This window comes from Rana temporaria, chromosome 6 (genome assembly GCF_905171775.1).
Source record: "Rana temporaria chromosome 6, aRanTem1.1, whole genome shotgun sequence".
In the NCBI taxonomy this organism is placed as follows: Eukaryota; Metazoa; Chordata; class Amphibia; order Anura; family Ranidae; genus Rana; species Rana temporaria.
In genome coordinates, this window is record NC_053494.1 from 181906758 (window position 1) to 181929746 (window position 22989).

Below are 22989 nucleotides of genomic sequence, written 5' to 3' on the forward strand. Positions count from 1 at the left end.
CATGGTATTTCTAACGGTAAATGCACATTTCTGCATTTAATCCTCAGTATGGAGAGCTTCATTATCAAAATCACACACTTTACAGATTCAACCACCATGGACAGAAGTCTAGTAATTGCCCTTGTAATAAACGACACAAGAAATGGCCGGTCTAGGGTCGCCTAAGCACATTTCACAATATTTTTCAGAACGGATATGTATTTATTGGAAAATAAAGCTAGCTGTCGGAGGAGACATACTATTCTATTAACAATAAAAGATGATGCAAGTCTTTCTAGACACGGTCCCTGCAAGAAAAAGCCATTATTATTAAACCGCTACAGTTTAGTTTTCGAAAACATTTGGGTAAAGCTGAAAAACCAATGTAGCCTTTGGACAAATTCTTCTAATATTTATTTCAAAACGCTGCAACATGCCAAACAATTATGCAGTAGGAAGAATGTACAGAATTTTATTAACAAAGATATCGCTCTCCATAACGGCCTTTAGCCCTGGTTCACACTGAATGTGGCTTTGAAATCATACTATTACACTTGAAGTAGCACAATATTTAAGCCGAAGGTCATTGCGTTTTCAGGTGCAACTTTTTACTGACATGTGTGCGACTTCATGCACAGATGCAAGTCACACCTGAAAATCACAAAAAATAGTGCAGGAATTGTTATTTTATTTGTTTAATCGGTGCAGCACCGCAAAGTCGGATTGGAATGGTTCCATTGCCAACAATAGAGAACAACTTATCATGCGACTTGGAACTGTCAAATTGTATGCCAAGTCGAAATGGAGTGAACTGGGTCTTGAACCGGTTTTATAGTAAACAAACTGCAATTTTCCACTGAGCTTTTATTAACATTTGTTTTCAGTTACTATAATGCAAATAATGTGTGAATAATAGTTACGTACAGTGCAGTAACTTCAAGTGTAGAATCATAAGCAAATTGAGAAGGGGGGAATGCCGCAAGTTGACAAGCAGGGGGGGGGCTCGAATTGAGAATGGGAGGGCCACCGCAAATCTAGAAGCTGGGGGGGCTGCTGCTGCAAATTAAGGTCGGGGGGGGGGGGGGGGGGGGGACTTGGGTGCTGATGACATTAGGGCTGCAACCAAAGATTATTTTCATAATCAATTAATTGGCTGATTATTGTTTCGATTAATCGGATAATAGCCTTAAGAAAATTAGCATTTTTTCATTTTTTTGGCCCAATTTGTTGTTGGGCAGATTACAAAACACAAATTGCCGCAAAAACACATTACATGCTTTTCTGCAGCTTCTCCATTGAAGTATATTGAACCAAAAAAATAACAAAATGGCACCGTTTTGCGTTAAAAACTCCTTGCCCTTTCCAAATACGCAGCAGCTGAAAAAAAAAAATCATGGATGTGAACGTGTCCCATAGGAAAACGTGTAAATGAACTGTAGTGTATTTCTGCAAAAAGCACCAAAAAACAGAGGTCTGACCCAGGCCTGAGAGGTTTAGTAACATAATGGGGTTAAAAAAACAAAAACAAAAAGAGCAAATAATCACTACTGTAATGCCGCGTACAGACGGTCGTTTTTTGTGATGAAATAAAACGATGTTTTTAATCATGAAACAAAACAACGTTTTTCAAACTTAATTTTAAAAAAAAGACGTTGCCTACACACCGTTTTTTCAAAATGCTCTAGCAAAGCGCGGTTACGTTCAGCACGTACAAGGGCACTCTGTTCCATTCAAGCTTGCGTCATAACTTGCTTCTGAGCATGCGCGGGTTTAAAAACGTTGTTTTAAGCGTTGTTTTACCCACACACTATCATTTTAAATGACACGAAAAATGACATAAAAAATTGAAGCATGCTAAAAATGACGTTTTTTTCCCCCCATCACAAAAAAACGACCGTGTGTACGCGGCATAAGAGGTTAATTTTTTAACTGTGGGACAGTAAAAGTAATATTTCCAGTAGCGATTTGCTTTTTTGTTCTATAAAGGGCTAATTTTAGTTTTTTTAACCCCATTATGTTACTGGCCGATTAATCGATTTATGAAAATTGTAATCGATTAATTTCATAATTGATTGTTTTGGCCCTAGATGCCATCCGGGGCCCTGGGGACCACCGGGCCCCTTAGAGGTCGGGGGGGGGGGGCTTTAGGTGCTGACGGAAAAAAACAAAAGGGGGGGGGGGGGCCATCCGGGTCCCTTACAGGTGTACTGCCTGTACCCCCCCTGATGGTGGGCCTGGGTATCCATAGGTTCCCTAGCAACAGGGAAACTGCTCTTAGGTACACTCAAATAAGTGGTAGCATCTTGTGCAGAATCAGGATAACCTCCGCACTGTTGCCGAAGCTGTGGGTTTGGCAGAAGGGCCCCCCAGTAACTGGCCATTGAATGTGCCATTTAAGTCACAGTCAGGAGACTTCAGCTCATTGGTCAAAACCGAAACACCAATAAATACAAAAGGAAAGAAAGAAAGAAAATTCTTCCCCTGTAAGGGGAAGGGAAAAGGAAAAAACAAAAAAAAACAAAAAGGCCCCTCCACATGAGAAGGAGTGAGAAGGACGACGCCAATACTATTAAATAGCAAGTGATTTTCCCATCACATCCATATCAAGGCAGAAAGAGTTCATACCAGAAGACAATTATTTATACTGTGCTATAGTTATGTAGGGTAAGGTACCAGCACCTCTCAGGAAGATATTGATCAGCTTTCTTTAACCACTTGCCGCCCGCCCTATTATAAAATGACGGCGGCAAAGTGGTTTCAATATTCTGACTGGACATCATATGACGTCCTCAGGATATTGAGCCGCTGCCTTATTTCTTCTGAGAAATCCTCACTTCCTGTTCTTCTGTCTGTAACTCCACACAGTAATGCAAGGCTTTCTCCCTGGTGTGGAGAAAGCCTCTTGAGGGGGTAGGTGGCGAGCAAGCAAGTCAGGACACTCTACTTTGCAGATAGAGAAAGGAGCCGTGTGTTAGTGGGTGTCCTGACACTCCTGCTCGCCCCCTCACGAGGATTTCTCCACACCAGGGAAAAAGCCTTGCATTACTGTGTGTAGTTACAGACAGAACAGGAAGTGAGGATTTCTCAGGAGAAATAAGGTTTTTTTAGCGTTTTTTTAACGTCTGGCGTTTTTACAGCGCTAAGGATGGAGCTTCAGAACGCACAAAGCTTTGTGAAACAACGTTTGCTAAAGTAACCCTTTTTTTCAGCCATGTGATGTAGGTACAACTCATTAACCATCAAGATTTTATGGTAAGTAATAATCATTACAGCTTGAACTTTTTTTTTTTTTCTGTAAAGTGCTGTACAAAACTAACATTCTAAATCAATACAACTCACAAAGGTAAGCGATCTAGTCTATCCATATAGAACACAGATCAGAGGTTTCAACACTTCCACATTTGCCTCCAGAAGAAAGCTTAGACAGGTCCTCTCATCAGCATCCAGCACATACAGCCGGCCATTGTACTTCTGATATGTGGCACGTGTTCTTGACAGAGAAAAGAAACACTAGCGCCCTGACAAAACAATGAAAAGTTCAGAGTCGTGCAAGCTTACGATTTGTAATGGAGAACAAATAAAGTGCTGGTCTGTGTTTTTCTTCACTGGATTAGCCTGTGTTTTCATACTGCAGGAAACTCAGTCATGTCTCCTTTGTTTCTGACTAGCGCTGGGCCTTAGTCTTACTTACTTTGCAAATCTGCAATTGGAAAAACTGCAGAAGCTTGCACGTTCTGAAACCTTTGTTACAGCATTGAGTTGATCTATTATCTCAGCTCTCTGGATGCAAAATACGTGCGGATTTCTGCAAGCTTCCAAAAGTAACATGTATTGCAATTTCTGTCTAAACAAAGACACAGAAACCAGTCTAATCCCAGGCAGACAGTTCAGTCAGACTGCAACTGTTAGACATAATTTATTACATTAAATGAAAATTTCCTTCCCCCAAAAAAGTGGAAGTTCTCTCTAGCATTACATTAAACCAAACACATGTACCTTGTTAAATGCACAGCACCAGGTTCAGCTTCTGCCCATAAACCTACTGTCCAAAATCGGTATTGGAAATAGACATATAGAAATAGAGGCGCACACTGGTCACGCTGACGCACGCTACTTCCGGGTCCTGGTGGGAGAGCTGGAACGCACGCCACCTACAGAGACACACGCGGACCCGCTCTTTGCAACACTCGATGCATTTGATTACACGCGCATTAGCCTCAGTGCCGGGACTTTGGCACTTTATCAAGTAAGAGGCCATTTGGCTGTCCTGTCATTTTTTATATTGCTTTTAATAAAGGATAATATACTATTGTGACCTTTCTTTTGCATTTTTCGAGGGGATGTGAGATCTGCCACCTGTCTTATTGCTGATTGAGATGTCCTCACCTGCTCATTCCATGGTTACAGTTGTGTAACAAAGCTGATTTGACCTCTTTTTAACTAAAGGGTCCACTCAACTTGGTAAGGAGCCAATCTATTTATTCACGTCGGGTGAACGTTATTCCTTTGGTGGAGGCTTCAATTGTTTTTCTCCAGACACAGATCTCACTTTTTGAAAAATTTCTTTTAAAGGACTTTTGTGAACACTCGTTGTCTACACAAGTTTTCAAAAAAAAAATTTATATCACTTATAATTTTTATTTTTCATAAGCACATACTTGGATGGTTTCATATATGGACTATTATTCATTTATTATGTTTATTCATGTTTATATATGTTCACGATTTAATTAGACATAGCGCCCCCTCCCTCACATTTTTCCATATTGGAAATAGACAGCCATGTTGCAGTGACACCATTCTTGGCGTCTCTCAGCTCCTCCGTGCCGCATTGTGATTTCAAAGATCAACTAGGAAATGCTTTCTCTGTACTCTAATCGTCAAAGACAGATAGCTGATCTGCACCAAGAATTCCACTGTTGCCAATGCGGCTTGCAGGACATCCGGGAGTAATCATTGGGGAAATTTCCCTTTACATCTGGTCTCATAGCCAAAACAGGAAGTGAGAGAAATCATTGTAAATATGGGCAATTCCCAGTTCACACCAGACGCAGTTCTTTAGTTTCGTGTGCATTTTTCTGCACTAAAAATGCATGCACGGTGTTTTCCATGTATTCCAATGGCTCTAGTTCACATCATGCAGTCAGTTTCCGGTGCAGAAACTGGCTGCATGGTGTGAACTAGAGCCAACTAGAGCCATTGGAATACATGGAAAACACTGTGCATGCATGTGCTCATCTGTATCCATGTGGGAAAGTGAAATTATATGGTATTGGTTTCATAAATATCAATCATCTGTAGCACCTGCAGAGCTCCAGCGAGGAAAGCTGCTGGGTCTGCATCCCTAGCCGTGATTTCCTATTGAAAGCATCTCACCACAAAATGTAATTTTTGTTCCAGGGGATGCCTGAAATGTGACTTAGCGCAGACTTCTAGGAAAATCGGTCAGCCAAACAAGCAAGCAGGAAATTAGGTTTCTGGGGGGGGGGTGTTCTGTACACCATCTGTGTATAGAACACCTCCAGGTTGCTATATTGCAGAAATTTACAGCTGCTGCAGATTGGAAAGGGAATTGTTATTAACACTCAATTACAATATGGCTTGTGTCGCAATTGTATATGCCATTTTTCTTCCCTGCGAACGTGGTTACCCTTTAAAAATGACAAAGGGTGTCCTAGGTGTTGGACAGCAGCACAAAACACAGAAACATCCCTTGGAAAGCATAGGCAATTATGCAAAATCACTTCTACTTTGGGGGGGGGGGGGGGGGTTGTCACGTAATGGAGACATTCTAGACTCAGAAAGACTCAACTTGGAAGAATTTGGATTTATGAATAAGCTACTTTGTTTAGATGCAGCTAAATGCAAACCGACTGTATCCAAGGCCCGCAAGAGCCCTTCACCGCATGTACACACTCAAATGAACAGTTATATGTGAATAGCGGGGGAGCAGGCCATTGATTTGTTCAGGGTCCACGCCGCCGTTTGCCATGGCTGTTCACAAAGTGTTCATGGGGCTGAAGATTCTCCATCGCAAAACCATTTGATGGGATTAAAGAAAAAAAAATGAAATAAAAAAAATAGATGCTGCTGCTTCTTTAAGAACCAAGGCTATAGTTAGCTAGATTTGGTCAACCGCATCAAAGGAAGCCAGAGCCAATTCTTCCATTAGAAGCCCTATTTTAATTGTACAGAAGTCACCTTGCACCCAAGGTTTACATATTAACCGCCAGTATGTTAATGGCCCTCTGGAAATTTCATGAATAGCATCTATAACAAGTGTCCTTGTGCAGCATTGTAGACCTAAAGCCGGTCCAGTTTGAACAAAATTTACTATTTCTGTCCCGGAATTACCCAGAAATAATGTGATGAATGTGAAATTTAAGAAAGCACTTGCCTGTGCTCTAGGCAAAAAAACACAAGACATTATTAAAGTGTACCTGTCCACTCACAGAATGGAAGAAAAATGCATCATTCCATAGGAAATTCATAGTGCAATAATAGTATTTTCCAAGGAACTGCTACTCTGCACTTCAAAAACATTGCTTCAAGCAACAATTTGCTTATTAAACTCTTATTCAGAGACTGACACATGGAGTCTGCTCAGAAATTAAATAATCACAACAAATTGGCTTGACAGCCGATAGCTTTAAAGTGTTGCTAAACCCACAACAGTAAAATCAGTCATTATATGCAGTAAAGCATGCTTGTTTTTTCTCACTGTAGAACCCAAGGGGTTAATCCTCCACAATGTGTAAAAAGGATATTTGATCCTGTTCATTTCTGATCCTCCCCTTCTTCCACTGTCTCCAATCCATCTCCTGATAGTACAGAGGTCTGGAGGCACTCTGCACATGCTCAGTTTGGTGTGTATTGCTAAAGTATTTTTATTTCTGGGGAGAGTGCATGTGATCGGCACAGGGCTAATCAGCACTGTCCAGACAGAGGGTCTGGGGCCCTGAAGCCTCATAGGACAGAGTAGAATGAAAACTCTTCCCCACAAGCTTTAACCACTAACAAACCACCTACCGTCATACAGTGGTTCTTTAAAGTGGAATATTGTTATGGCAGCAGCTAGCTGCTATAACCCCCAGTATCCGCTTCTTCAGCGAGCGTTCCATTTTCAGATAAAATAAGATATATATTTTTTTTTACACTAAATATCTAGCTAAACCCCAAAAATAAAATGTGTGTATAAAAAGTGTGTGTGTATATATATATATAAAATAATTAACATACGTGAAACTAACATTTCCCAGTTGATGCCTTCTACGGGGAAACGCTTGGTGGAGCTAGTGTTTGACGTCATCACGCACCAGCTGGCTTGCTTGAGCCGTGGCTGCGTCTGAAATAGGTCAATCGTTTTTTTTTAATAAAGCCTTCAAATCGAGTACTGCACCATGAAGCCTCTTTATTCTTCATAACCTGTCTTGGGAATGAAATCTGCCATGCCAAAAGACCTATCAGGAATACCGTAGCAGTGGAGAACAGCAGTAAGAGGAGAGATGCCGCCAGAGGAATCTGTGGATATACAGTTTCTGGCCAAGTGATCATTCTTGTGTGTGCCCATATGATCTCTATAATCTGAGATCCAGCAAATCTGGTGAGCGGCACTGTTTGTTTATACAAGGACTCTGCTGTGCAAGACCCTCAGACAAGTACATTTTCTCAGTATTAATATTTGATATACAAGTTTTCCATTTTTATTGTAAATAAAATCTGGGTTTATGAAATTTTGAAACGTTTCCATTCTATTTTAGGTATTTTTTATTGATTTTATACATTATACCATTTTTTTGGTATTGGGGCTGCATTTCATGCTTATGGTCGGGGGGGGGGGGGGGGACGGACGGACGGACAACAAACAAAAAACACTGCATCCATACCATATAGTGTTTTATCCATTACAAAGTATGTTTTTTATACACTGTACAGTATATAGTGGTTTACAATCTGCTGCAAAAATCTGCTCACAAATCTCAAGCTGAAATGTACACACAGAATGAATGACTAGCAGAGACTATCCCTTATCCTACGGCTTTGTCTTCGGTTTCAGTCAGGTAAATCATTCCTCAAAGCAGGCTGGTTCCTCTAGGTCAGGGGTAATGAATTAAAATTTAAGGAGGTCCGGTAAATAAAAAAACTGTTTTTGTCCGAGGTCCGAATTACAAGTCTATGCCATGAAAGATTGTACTTGTCTACTTTCCTTTCATTGGCACAAGCCACGCTCTCTGGTGCTTTTCTTACCATTTCCTCCACCCTCTGCCAATACTCTGTAAATGTAAAATGCCCCTAAAAGTGTTCCCTTTTACATCAGACGCCCCTACCACAGTAATTCATTACATTGGGTGCCCCCCATCAGACTACCCCCAAAAATCGGGTGTCCCCATCAGAGAGCCCCCTTACATTATGTGCCATCCTCAGAGTGCCCCTTTACATCAGATGTCTCCATCACATCAGGAGTGCCCATTTATATCAGGTGCCCCCAGAGTGCCCCCTAACGTAACGTGCCAATCAGCATGCCCCTTTAACATATGCCCATTACTCTGATAGGCACAACAAAATGTGCCCATCAGAGTTTCCCTTAACATAAAATGTGCCCGTCAGCATGCCCCTTATTTTATGTTACGGGACATGCCAATGGGCACATTTTGATGTGCCCATCCGAGTGTCCCCTAACATAAAATAAGGGGCATGCTGATGGGCACATTTTGTTGTGCCCTTCAGAGCAAACCTTACATTAAATGTGTCCATCAGAGTGCGCAAGTAAACACCCCACATACCTTGTGGCAGGCAGGGATCAGGAGGTAACAAGCTGCAGAGGACGAGAGCTGCGCTGAGAATCTTGCTGAAGGCGCACGTATAGCACATCATAACTCAAGGCTCTTACTCGGCGATCACCCCTGCGATAACAAACAGTAAGGAGCGGGGCATGCATGTGATGTCACGGCTCCGGTCGAGAGCTACACGATAGTAAGCAGCAGGGGGTGGGACGCACACGCAATGTCATTGGTTGCAAAACACCCACAGTCACAACAACCAATGACTGCTGAGTGAAGCAGTGGGGATGTGGTGCTGTACACTGGCGGCGCAACAGTCTGGACAGGATCGTCGCGAGGTCCCCGTTTGGACCACAGGCTGCCTTTTTAGTGACAGCTGCTCTAGGTATAATATTTGTATTAGTAAAACAAAGATTTCATACATATAGTAGAAAATTGATCTAAAACATCAGTTTAAATCTGTTAGGCTGGGTTCACACTACGGTTTTCCCGTCCGTCAGCCGCATACGATTTATATGAAAAACCGTATGCGGCTGAAACGGACGGGAACGTATGGAACCGCACATATGTGCGTTTTCCATTGACATTAATGTTAAAGGAAAACGTATGCGGTTGCCATACTGTTTTAAAAAAGACCGCAAAACCGTGGTTGAACACGGTTTTGCGTACGTTTAAAAAACGTTTTGCCAGCAAATCGTACGCACCCGGATGCATCTGAGTGCATACGATTTGCAATGCAATGTCTATCTATACGTTTTCCCGTCCGTGCCCGTACGTTTTCAATACTGAAATCGTATGCAATTCAATCGGAAAACCGTAGTGTGAACCCAGCCTAAGCCCCATACAGGCAATGAGAATATCGAAAATGAACAGTTTAACAAAGTTACAAAAATTCTTATTACAACAGAATAGAACATCGAAAATGATGCAACGTGCTGTACTGTATTGTAATGTATTCTTTCGTTTCCAAACCCGAGTGGTCTTGGTCTTCCGAATTTTTTGAAAAACTGTACTGAATGAAAATTCTTCATTCTGGTATTTTATAAGAAAAAATGTGTGCATATCCTTTGGGATAATTTTTCATGAACTGTCATTATCGACTCTCGAAAGCTGTGTACCAACAATCAGATTATCGTACAATCGCTTAGAAAGTGGTATTTTTTGTCCGATTTTCTGATTGTGTGTACTAGGTTAGAGTAAAGTAAAACTGAACCAAAACAATTAGGACTTGTTCACACCACTTGCAGTTCTGGAAACACAAGCTGATGTGCGTGTTTCCCACAACGTAATGGCGCCTCCACACATCTAAAAATGTCAGTGTGTTCCCAGCAGTCAAATTAGGACCAGCAGTACTATGTTTTAGGAATCTAAAAATCATGCCTGCCGTTTTTGCGCTTAATGGGCGGCGGGGAATGCACAAAAAAATTCTTGCGCTCAAACTTTTATGGTGCGAACAAGCCCTTAGGGCCAGTTCACACCAGATGTAGTTCCGTTCAGGTCTGTGTGCATTTTTTCTGCACAAAATGCATGCACATGTATTCCAATGATTTAGTTCACACCATGCAGTCAGTTTCCGGTCAGTTTCTGCACTAAAAACTGAGTGCATGGTGTGAACTAGAGCCATTGAATACATGGAAAACACTGTGCAGGCATTTTTAGTGCAGAGAGAATGCACACAAAACTGTACGGAACTGCGTCTGGTGTGAACTGGTCCTTATAGTTTCCCTTTTAAGCCCCGTACACACAAGAATATCGTACAAAAAAATATCACTTTCAAAACGATTGTACGATAATATGATTAGTACACAGCTGCTGTCCGAAATTTTCCGAAGGGACAAACACAAAATTTATATATATATATATATATATATATATATATATATATATATATATATATATATATATATATATATATATATATATATATATATATATATATATATATATATACATATACACACACACACACACACATACACACATATATATAGTGTGTGTATGTATGTGTGTACACACACACACTAACTATCTACATAGACATACACACATATTATATATACACATACCTCACTACGGAATTTTTATTCTGTCGTACAAGAATTTTAGTAACCCACTTGTTTGATATGGAGACCAGCAAATCAAAAACAAAAAAACTGACCATTTGTGATAATCTCATTGTCTGTACTAGGCTTAAGCCTAGACATTACACACCAGTCTCCGGATCTTGCAACAATTCAATGCCTATTAGCTACCTACAGACAAAAGGCCTTCTCTATCAGGAAAACTAGTGATCAGACAGGTTAGAAAACCTTGCAAATCTCTTCTCCATCTCAAACCCAGGACTTGGTCTCTACATAATTTACCTAGTCCTCACTTTTATACCAAGCCACAGACATTGAGAAACCAAATATAAAATATAGATCTCAGAGCCAGCGCTCATGAGAGGTATGAGATCAATGCACAATATAACCCAGACGCATCTACGCAAAGCAGAAATAATACGTTTATTTCAATGCCATATCAGCAAACAGACTCAAGGCTGTTTAATAGAAAAAGTCATATGATTTTATTCCCTCAACCTTTTATACTTCATTAGAAAATGGCTTTGCTTTTTTTTTTCTCAGCTTTTGTTTTACAGCTTCTACAACCTGCCATTTGGGAAGCAAGTTAATTAAACAAATACTGTTTTCACTGAGGCTTCACTAATGTTGCAGTTTGTAGAAAGTTTAACAGATGCCGCATAATTTACTATGTGCCACCAAACCAAATGAAAATTACTAAATATTGATGTATCCGTAATTTGATGTTTTAAAATATGGGCGTCTTAGCCACTGGTATTATACCATATTAAAAAAACATATAGCTTAAAAGGGGTTGTAAAGGTTCATTTTTTATTTTCTAAATAGGTTCCTTTAACCACTTAAGCCCCGGACCAATATGCTGCTAAATGCCCAAAGGCGTTTTTACAATTTGGCACTGTGTCGCTTTGACAATTGCGCGGTCGTGCGACGTGGCTCCCAAACAAAATTGGCGTCCTTTTTTTCCCACAGATAGAGCTTTCTTTTGGTGGTATTTGATCACCTCTGCGGTTTTTATTTTTTGTGCTATAAACAAAAATAGAGCGACAATTTTGAAAAATGCTATATTTTTTACTTTTTGCTATAATAAATATCCCCCAAAAACATATATAAAAAAAACATTTTTTTCCTCAGTTTAGGCCGATACGTATTCTTCTACCTATTTTTGGTAAAAAAAAATATAAAAAAAAAAATCGCAATAAGCGTTTATCGATTGGTTTGCGCAAAATTTATAGCGTTTACAAAATAGGGGATAGTTTTATTGCATTTTTATTAATTATTTTTTTTTTACTACTAATGGCGGCGATCAGCGATTTTTTTTGTGACTGCGACATTATGGCGGACACTTCGGACAATTTTGACACATTTTTGGGACCATTGTCATTTTCACAGCAAAAAAATGCATTTAAATCACATTGTTTATTGTGAAAATGACAGTTGCAGTTTGGGAGTTAACCACAGGGGGCGCTGTAGGATTTAGTTTTTACAACTGTAGGGGGGTGTGGCTGTAGGACTGACGTCATCGATCGAGTCTCCCTATAAAAGGGATCACTCGATCGATACGCCGCCACAGTGAAGCACGGGGAAGCCATGTTTACATACGGCTCTCCCCGTTCTTCAGCTCCGGGGAGCGATCGCGACTATAAACGAATAGCCGCGCCGTCGTCCCGGATCGCTCCCCGAGGGAATCCGACCGCCGCATGTAGCGGGGGGGGGTCCCGATCGGACCCACGGAAAGGCAGGGACGTACATGTACGCCCATTTGCCTGTACGTGCCATTCTGTGGACGTACATATACATGCGGCGGTCGGGAAGTGGTTAAGCTATTGCATTGTTGGTTCACTTACCTTTTCCTTCAATTTCCCTTCTAAATGTTTTTTTTTTTTGTTTTCTTTGTCTGAATTTCTCACTTCCTGTTCCTCCTCGGTAAGATGTTCAGTAAGCTGTTCTAAATTACTTTCCACCGCTCGGATGATGGTGGAAAGCTTACTAAGAAACAGAAAGTGATAAATTAAAAGAAAAAAAAACATTTAGAAGGGAAATCAAAGAAAAAGGTAAGTGAACCAACAATGCACTAGCTTAAAGGAACCAATTTAGAAAAAAAAAAAAAAAAAAAAAAAAAAAAAAAAAACCTTTACAACCCCTTTAAATGTAAAAATGAACAAGCCATTGAACAGGAACCTCAAAGCAAAGGGTGCAGTAGGTCATGTAAGTTTAGCACAGTGCAAAAGCTTACTAGATAGCATTACATAATAGCTGAACATACATGTTACCTGAAGCTACCATTATAGGATAACTTGAATCCTCCCCACTCCCCTGACTACAGCCCACCACATTATAAACTTACCTTCCACACCCATTCCAGTTATCCTCACCGTGCAGCCCTGCCCATCATTTCCTCAAAAATGTTTCTGCCGTGTCTGTCAACTTGGTGCATGTGCAATCCCATTCATTCATATGGGAAAGCCATTATTTGCTGGAAGTCACCATAATTGTTTTAATACGTCTGAGCCTGACACTTCAATGTAGTATAAGAGGTCAGAGGTCATCTAAAGTTTACCACTTACCTGTTAACTACCTCAATACTGTTCCTGAATTTTGTGAGTGACCAACACTATCAAGGAACAGACTTTGAATAATACAGATAACTGCAAACATGGACGTCACGCCATAAAGCAGGTGTATGCAACCTTTTAGAAATTGGGATCTACCTGGACAACATGGAGGGAGGAAAACAAACATCTCTGGGGGGTTTAGGGCTGGGTTACTAGGCAAAAAAAAAAAAAAAAAAAAGGGGGGGAGGGAGATGAAGCTCCCAATAAAAATATGGCATGAAGAACAGCACACCCCCCCCCCCCACAGTAGTAGTGTCCTCTGCACCCCCTCACATCATCCCCCACAGTAGTGTCCTCTGCCCCCCTTCACATCATCCCCCACAGTAGTGTCCTCTCCCCCCCCCCCCTTCACATCATCCCCCACAGTAGTGTCCTCTCCCCCCCCCCCTTCACATCATCCCCCACAGTAGTGTCCCCTGCCTCCCCCTTCACATCATCCCGCACAGTAGTGTCGCCTGCCTCCCCCCTTCACATCATCCCCCCACAGTAGTGTCGCCTGCCTCCCCCCTTCACATCATCCCCCCACAGTAGTGTCGCCTGCCTCCCCCCTTCACATCATCCCCCCACAGTAGTGTCGCCTGCCTCCCCCCTTCACATCATCCCCCACAGTAGTGTCCTCTTCCCCTCTTCACATGATCCCCCACAGTAGTGTCCTCTCCCCCCCCTTCACATCATCCCCCACAGTAGTGTCCTCTTCCCCTCTTCACATGATCCCCCACAGTAGTGTCCTCTTCCCCTCTTCACATGATCCCCCACAGTAGTGTCCTCTCCCCCCCTTCACATGATCCCCCACAGTAGTGTCCTCTCCCCCCCTTCACATCATCCCCCACAGTAGTGTCCTCTGCCTCCCCCATCACATCATCCCCCACAGTAGTGTCCTTTGCCCCCCTTCACATCATCCCCCACAGTAGTGTCCCCTGCCTCCCCCATCACATCATCCCCCACAGTAGTGTCCTTTGCCCCCCTTCACATCATCCCCCACAGTAGTGTCGCCTGCCTCCCCCCTTCACATCATCCCCCCCCAGTAGTGTCGCCTGCCTCCCCCCTTCACATCATCCCCCCACAGTAGTGTCGCCTGCCTCCCCCCTTCACATCATCCCCCCACAGTAGAGTCCCCTGCCTCCCCCCTTCACATCATCACCCAAACAGTAGTGTCGCCTGCCTGCCCCCCTTCACATCATCACCCAAACAGTAGTGCCCTTATTATACAGGATGTATATAGCGGCAACAGATTGGGCAGCGCTTTACAACATAAAGGGAAACCATAAACAATACAATACAATTCAAGGGGGTTAAGCAAGCCATACATTATACAATGTTCTTTCCTTCACCAATGGTTGAAGGAAAGGAAATAGCTTGATCCCCAATTAACAGTCAGTGTTGATGGGGGAATCCCTACTGCTCCACTATGGTATCAGAGGGAGGTTTTCCCGCCATCAGAATATAATGACCATGGTTGACAGTTCTAGTCACTGGCAGTGATCACAAGAGCAAAAGAGGCTGGTTGTACTGAATCAATAGATTGACTTCAGTACAACCAGCTTACCCATAGATGCATCGAAATGTTGCCAGTTCCTGCTGAAGGCCTTAGGATGGCCAAGCTTCTGAGAACTTACAATCTGATAGGGAGGGGCAAGTGGAACAAACAGTAATAACTGAGGGATATCACAGTAATCAAAGATTCAGTTGAACTTTACTCTACCTAGCTACAATTACAAAAAAAAGCTAGCCTAGGGAGTCCAGTGTTAGGTTCCCCTCAGGCAACGTTCTCTCATGCCGCTACCATCATGGAACAAGACCCCATGCCTGCACAGATATGCTGCAGGTCTCTTATACTGAGTCCTGCAGCTTTCTGTGCATGTGTTGGGAATCTCCTGCATGTGCCAACATGTTGTGGTCAACTTTAAATATACTATTGAAAACAATTTGTTACATCTGCAAAAAATAATTGTTGATCCTAACAGGTACCTAGTTAGATTGTAACTTGAAGAGGGCTCTGTAGCATTGTCAGCCCACCACATGATGAAGAAAAGTGGAAGCATTCTGCAGTTCTAACAATTCTTTCCTAGAGTGACAACATTGCTCTCCCATAGAGGAAGTGAGCGTGTGTCGTCTTGCCTAGGGCAGAAGCATCCTACTGGCAGGATTACCAAGTGAAAAATAGAAAAACTGTATTAAAAAAAAAACTAATAGGGCTGGAACATATAACTGGTAAGCTGTAATGTACCAGTTTTTCAGGAAGTGGGGAGGGTTCAGATATACCATAATGAAATCATGAGTAGGAAGAATGGCTGCAAGGTCCATGACAACCACTACAAACTAGTGGGGAACCAGCAGAGAACCATCTAGAAATGATGTAAAGGCTGCAAAAGCTGCCAAGTTTTACAATGGCAAAAGGGACATGCTCAACATTTCTAGCAGAATCTCTACTTGTGGGTAACAATTTAAATGTGGAAAAAAAGTAAATCTGTATAACAATTTAAATGGGGAAAAAAAGTAAATCTGTATATTTTCTTTTGTTGTACCCAAGACCCAGAAAAATACCTTTTGATCAATCAGAAATGCACTCAGCTCCTAAAGTTTTCTTTATTTAGCCAGTAATTTGAAATAAAAAACACTACAGTTCCTAACATGTGATGCAGGGATATCTCCCACTGTGCGTTTGTATTGTGGCAGGGCCATCTGTAAGGCAGGGCAAAAGGGACAGCTCCCCTGGGCCCTGTCGTTGTGGGGCCCAAAGCATCTGCCTCATACTTGCCAACTATCCCAGTTTAAATTCCCTTGAAGTTTTAGTTCTGTGCGGTGTCTGGATATCTCAGTGTGAAGTGCTGCTACTAATGCTGCCCAGCTCTGCCCTATTGTTGTGTACAGATAACTCACCTGCAGACCATGTAAATAACTGTCATTCATATGTAAATAATGGGAACATTCATATGTAAATAATGGGAACATTCATATGTAAATAATGGGAACATTCATATGTAAATAGCGGCAGCATTCATATGTATATCATGTCCCTCTGCAGTTAAGAGATGATGTGATGTGACCTCTAGCAACCAGTGAGCAGTATTACTGTACAGTAATCTCTAGAAACCAATCACCAAGAAGAAATCATGTGCTGTAACCTCTAGCAACTAATCAGTGAGCCGTAATGTGTGATGTAACCTCTAGCAACCAGTCAGTAAGTGGTAATAATGCGCTGTAACCTCTGTCAACCAAGATTTTTTTTTGCCCAGGGTCCAATCAACATTAAAGACAGCCCTGGATAGGGGGAATTCCCCCACCCACCTAAATACACCAATCACTGACTGCAAGCATTGAATACTGGTTTTCCAGCAAGATGGATTGGCAGAAGCTGGTCATTACACCGGCTTCTGTTGAACAGTGGTACATATGAACCAAAAGTCGGCTTGTTCCTGTGGAACCAGCTGACTTTTTAGTGCATGTGTCAGGCAGTTCTGTTGTGGTATCAGCCTTGCCATTGTCTCTTGCTAAACTAGTCAGCTACTCCCACACTCAAATCTTAATAGCAAAGGCCAATGATACCATAGTTCAAGAAAAGAACAAGGAGAGCTGTTTGAGATAACACAGAAGTATGCAGAGGACACAGGACAGCTCCAACTTCATAACAAGATCAATAGTTTTCTTTGCACTTATCAAAGACAAAACTCCAACTGTCTATTAAACAGACCTAAAAAGGAGCAAAGAAAAGTTAATTGTTAGGGTTTACATACACCAAGTTTAAGGCTGCGTTCCCACGATTCTGCCCACAATTTAAAAATGTGCGGTTATTATGTGAAATCGTACATCAAGTGCAATTGCGCAAACCAAATTGCACAGCCCGCTTTGTTCAAAAAGTTCCGGATCTCGTGCCAGAATCGCACCACGCTTTTAGGCGTCATTGCAATGAATAGCATCTGAAATTTGTGTGTGTTGTACGATTTCTCATTTTAGCAGAGTGATTCTGCCCGTGATTCAAACACCCAGGTGTAAAAGCAGTCTAAAACTTCAGTTTTAAAGTGCTACTAAACACTCAACAAGTAAAATCAGTGGGGCAGATTCAGGTACCGCTGCGCACTTCTTACGGAGGCGCAGCATCCCGTTTTTGCCCTGCGCCCCCGCAAATTATTTGCGCTACGCTTCATTCACGAAGCAGTAGCCACGTAATTTGCGTGGGCGCTCCTCAAAAATGCCCGGCGTAAGGGCGTGTAATTTAAATGATCCCGTAGGGGGCGTGGATCATTTAAATTAGGCGCGTTCCCACGCCGAACGTAGTGCGCATGCTCCGTCGGGAAACTTTCCCGACGTGCATTGCGGCAAATGACGTCGCAAGGAAGTCATTTGCTTCAAAGTGAACGTGAATGGCGTCCAGCGCCATTCACGATTCACTTAGGCAAACTACGTAAAATTTAAACTTTGCGACGTGGGAACGACGGGTATACGTAGCATTGGCTGCCCCTGCTATTAGCAGGAGCAGCCTTACGCGAAACCCGACGTACGCAAGCGACGTAAACTGCGTACGCAGGGCTCGCGTAGAGTTGTGAATCGGCGTTAGTATGCAATTTGCATACTATACGCTGACCACAACGGGAACGCCCCCTAGCGGCCAACGTAAGAATGCAGCCTACGATATGACTGGCATAAGAGCCTTATGCTAGTCATATCTTAGGCTGCCGTCGGCGTAACGAGGTTCCTGAATCAGGAGCATTCGAAACGCCGGCGCAAGTAAGCAATTACGCTGCGTAACTATGGTTACGCAGACGCAATTGCTTCTTGAATCTGGGCCAGTCTGTATATGCAGTAAAGCATGCTCGTTATACTCACTGTGGAACCTAAGGGGTTAATCCTCCACATTGTGTAAAAAGACTGTCTGGCTTCTGATCCTTCCCTCTTTCCACTGTCATCTAATTTCCTCTGATAGCACAGTCTATGGAGTTAGGCTGCACATGCTCACTTTGGTGTGTATTGCTAGAGAGTTGTTTTTTGGGAGAGTGCATTTGAACAGCACAGGGCCAATCATCACTGTCCATACAGAGGGTCAGGGGTCTTGCAGACTCACAGGACAGTCAGAAAACTTAACCTACAAGCTTTAACCAGTGCTTGGACACATAGTCACAGGACTGCTCTAGCTGCTGACAAAAAGGTATTTAGCAGTTTAAATTTACAAAAATAATTGCTTCTCCTTGTTCTGTGCAGATATAGTGAATGCAGTGCCCTAGATTTAGTAACAATTTAATAAGGAAATATATCAAGGACATATATCAGTTTTGCCTTTTGTAGCACAAAATGAAAAATTGTTATAATCAAAACATGGTCAAAAAACAAACACAACAGCTGAAGTTTAAAACAAAGAAAAAAAAACAACCACTTTTAAGACAAGGAAGACCGAGTTCCAGAGCAGGACGCATGCTGTCTGCAGCACGGGCAGTCTTGTGTTATGGGTGTGTCATTCCTGTTTAAACAAGCCCTGCGGGGTCAGTGGAACAGGATAGGAAGTCACTGGTCTAGCATGGAACAGAGTAGGCCGCTTACCTGTCACTAGGAGTAATGACAAGTTACTCAGTCATATACTTTGCTGACTATACAGTAATATATTCATATTGTTCAGACAAAATAGATCTATGAGTTCATAAAGACATCACCGTAAGGGCATTTTGCAAGCAAAAGATGTTCTAATGACTTTCATTAGCTTCTCCAAACTGTCATCCGTTATCAGCCCTGAAGCATTATTTATGGATCTGTCTGGCATGCAGGTGGAGCGCTCACAAAGTGAACTAAATAACCAAGTTTCCCTTTGCTCTAGGGAGAAAATTCACTACACACACACACACACACACACACACACACTTCTACAATAATAAAAAATAAAATGGAATTTGCATTTTAACTGCATTCAGAGGAATGTTATGTGGTTTTTTTTTTAGGGGCATGGCCTTGTTCTTTGTGCATTTGGTCCTTAGTGGAGCATTGGGTATATTTTTTCACTTTAATCTTTTCCATACAGGGCACATTCACCCGGTTCCTACCAGGCCAGTTTTCAGCTTTCACATTTTGAATGACTATTGCACAAACGTTATTTTTTTTAAAACAGATAGAGCTTTCTTTTGGTGGCATTTCATCACTGCTGGGTTTTTTATTTTATATTCTACACCAACGGTTATGTCCGGGTCAGCGTCATTCTAAAGCAAGGATCCTCAAACTACGGCCCTCCAGCTGTTGCGGAACTACACATCCCATGAGGCATTGTAACACACTGACATTCACAGACATGACTAGGTATGATGGGAATTGTAGTTCCTGAACAACTGGAGGGCCATAGTTTGAAGACCCATGTTCTAAAGCCATTCAACTTTATAACTGGCTTCAAAGTTCGTGTAGCAGTTTGATCACAGAGGAGACTGAGGTAATGCTTCCTCCTGCCTGCAGCCGACTGACGATATCTCAGCCCAAACAAATTCACATTCAATTAGCTCAGTGATTGCTTTAGTGATGAAAGGACAGCCCTCTGTAGAAATCTGAGGAGTCAAGGGCATGCCCCTGCTGTGGTCTCACAGGAAGCGGGTTGAATGACACTGGGTGCCATCCAATACATAACATCGCTGGGGACATTTTTTTTTTACTTTTGTCCAAGCTGTAGTTGGGATTTTAAGCAGTTACATAATTCTTTGGTTCATCATAATTCCCTGAAAGTACAGTTTCTCTCCTGAGAATTGCATGATCTGCACTATGGAGGCTTATGTACGAGTTGCAACGAATGGATTAGGAAGTTTCCGGGAGTGATTCAGTTTGTCAAAATAAGGACACGGACCACAAAGAAAAACCTCACAGAGGCAGTATTGGTTCTCAACCCTATCCAAAGCTAAAGAGAAACCATTTTAGCCAGACTTTAAATTCTTAGCGTCTAGATGACAGGGTCAGGCCTGCTACTCTATATATATCATGGAAACACTCATTTCTCTGCAGTAAGGCTCAGGATACATGTTCAGTCTTGCATGACAAAGGGGAAAATTTGCAATGATTTCGCTCGCCAAAACTTGTGTCTGTAGAAATCGGATGTAAAGCAAAAGTGTAGAGAAGCAGAAAAAAAAAAAAAAAAAAGGTCCGGTATTACAATATAGAGGAAGCAAGCCTAAGCACAACTGAAAGAAAACAAAAGTGTGTGGAATCTCCCGTGTCCCTCCCAATAAACAATCCAGCAGAGAAAACGTATTGCACACGCCACCGATAACCAATGGCCCGTGGACGCTCAGATACACAAGCTTACATCTGCCTGCATGAAAACCCCCTTCACAGGATGTCATCACTTTACACCAAAGTCAACATCTTTCTGTAGAACTAGCTGCAGATAATAAATCATGGAATTTAAATGGATATCACCATCTATAAAACCAAGTCGAAGCAAAAAACTTATTTAGGGTTCCAGGTGATGTTAGCATGCTGAAAACCTACTTATTACTTTTATCTTTGAAAGGCAACAAAATTTGATCGCCAAACTGGAAATTCTGAATGCACCCATAAGATCAAATCACCTTGAGATATTCGATTACAATGCATGATCATGTCTGCCAGAAATGCATGTTTATTAACGGAGAAGATGCCATGCCCTGTCCCAAAAGCAATGCAAACCTGACAGGGGTTCTAGTTCCTGACCATTCTATTCAAGACTGGGGATGCATACAATTAAAAATTGTTTTTGTTCACTTGAACTTACCTGAATTACCTTCAGTTCCCTGCACCTGTGGTCGAATATAGATTGGTAGCCCCAACGCACACAAAAAGCTCTAAAATCAAAGAAAAATAATTAAAAAATTGCCTAGCAGCACTGGGGTCATTGACTAGACTCCCAACTGGGCACTACCTGCCTGGAGTTTGTATGTTCTCCCTGTGCATGTGTGGGCTCTACCCCCCCCCCCCACACACACACACACACACACACACACACACACACACACTCTAAAGACATGCTGGTAGATTAACTAGCTTCTGTCTAAATTGTCCCTAGTATGTGAATGAATGCGAGTTAGGGAACTTGGGCTCCATGTACACGGGACTATTTACAACTGCTTGCTCCTAAATGATTAAACTTGACAGATAGTAACCCACACTTAAAACGTCTGTTATGCCGCATTTGCGTATAGAAGAGTTTAAAAATAGCCAAAATGAAAAACGCTTATAAACATAACGCTGCAAAAACGGGTGGGTGCTGCGTTTAGTGGCGTTTGAAACTTGGAAATCTTCTGCGTCTGAAAACTTTATTGATTTCAAAGAAACGCTGTTAAAACGCAACTGCCTAAAAACTGCAATAAACGAGATTGCGTACATGGTCACATAGGATAACATTGAATGCGTTCAGCGGCAGTTGAAAAAAGCGTCCAACTGCCTCTGAACGTACGTTTAGCAGCGTCCCGTGTACATGGGGCCTCAGATTGTAAGTTACTTGAGGGTTAGAGACTGATGTGAATGTACAATATATGTAAATAGCTGTGTACAGCAACAATGCTATACAAGTACCTGTAATATATAAACAAAGAAAAAAAAAATACAGTTTTTAAGGTCATACTTACTACCCCCTCCCATTTTAGTTAACTAGCACTGAACCAAAAGTAAGGAATGGGAGGTGATGCGACCAGACATAACTTCAAGAACATAAGATGGATAACATGGCTCCCTGGAATTCGGGATTCTCAAAAAGCTCCCAGGTGGTACAGTGAAGACTCATTTTAATATAGAACTAAAGCAAAATATATTTTTTTTTCCCTTTGGAAAGAGCCAGGGAGGATTTGTAATCAATTTTGGTTTTTTTTGCGGCGGTCCATTGGGGGGAGATTTCTATTAATTTCCTGTCCCGCAGCAGCAACAGGAAGTGAAGGGGATCCCTGGTCATCACTTGGGCACCAGAGCTAGTCTTCACACCGGAAGATTTTCCCTATATTCCTGTTCTTATGACAATCCAAAATGTGTTCGTTTTTTTCCCCCAGTTTCACGCCTTATAACGGTAAACTGAACAAATAGAGAGTATGAATTCACTCAGGACTACAAAAAGCAATAAAAACTTGACATTTATTATAATCTCTCTCCACCCTATGCAAGGCTAAATAAAAAAAGCTTTTGCCGGTAGCTATACTAGCTAAATTCCAGGCACACAGCTAAGGCTCCATTCACACCTAAGCGTATGGTAGCAACACCTGCTGCACCGCATTTTTGTTTTTAGCTTTTTTGTGTCAAGCTTGGAGTGGCGCCATTCATTTGAATGGACCTACCTCCGCTCCAAAAACACTCATGTACCAAATTTTGGCACAGAGCCAGGTGCGTTTTGCATTGCGTTTTCTGCGTGTTTTGTCGCTAGACAATCGTTGCAAAATCACACCACGTTTGGGGTGCCATAAAGAATTAATGGCATCACAAATGTGTTCCGATTCTAGTACACTCAGGTGGGAATGAAGCTTAAAGCCTGGTACACACAAACAGTTTTTTTTTTTGTTCAAACCAGCGGATTTAAAAAAAACAAAACAAAAACCGAAAGCTTCAGTTGTAGCT

General features: G+C 42.0%; 1 protein-coding gene across 10 annotated transcripts in view; it reads right to left on the bottom strand.

Annotated features, from left to right (window-relative positions):
* PKP4 (plakophilin 4) overlaps positions 1 to 22989 on the bottom strand; it is a 372718-nt gene that overhangs the window by 306523 nt on the left and 43206 nt on the right. For 9 of the 10 annotated variants that reach the window (XM_040357915.1, XM_040357912.1, XM_040357911.1 and 6 more), the window contains one exon: positions 21164 to 21233. The exons of the other annotated variant lie outside the window; for it this stretch is intronic. Coding sequence is in view for 8 of the 9 variants with exons in the window: in XM_040357912.1 (XP_040213846.1) it covers positions 21164 to 21233 (70 nt within the window). In the remaining variant the exon portion in view is untranslated. The remainder of the gene's footprint in view (positions 1 to 21163; positions 21234 to 22989) is intronic. 10 annotated transcript variants of the gene reach the window in all.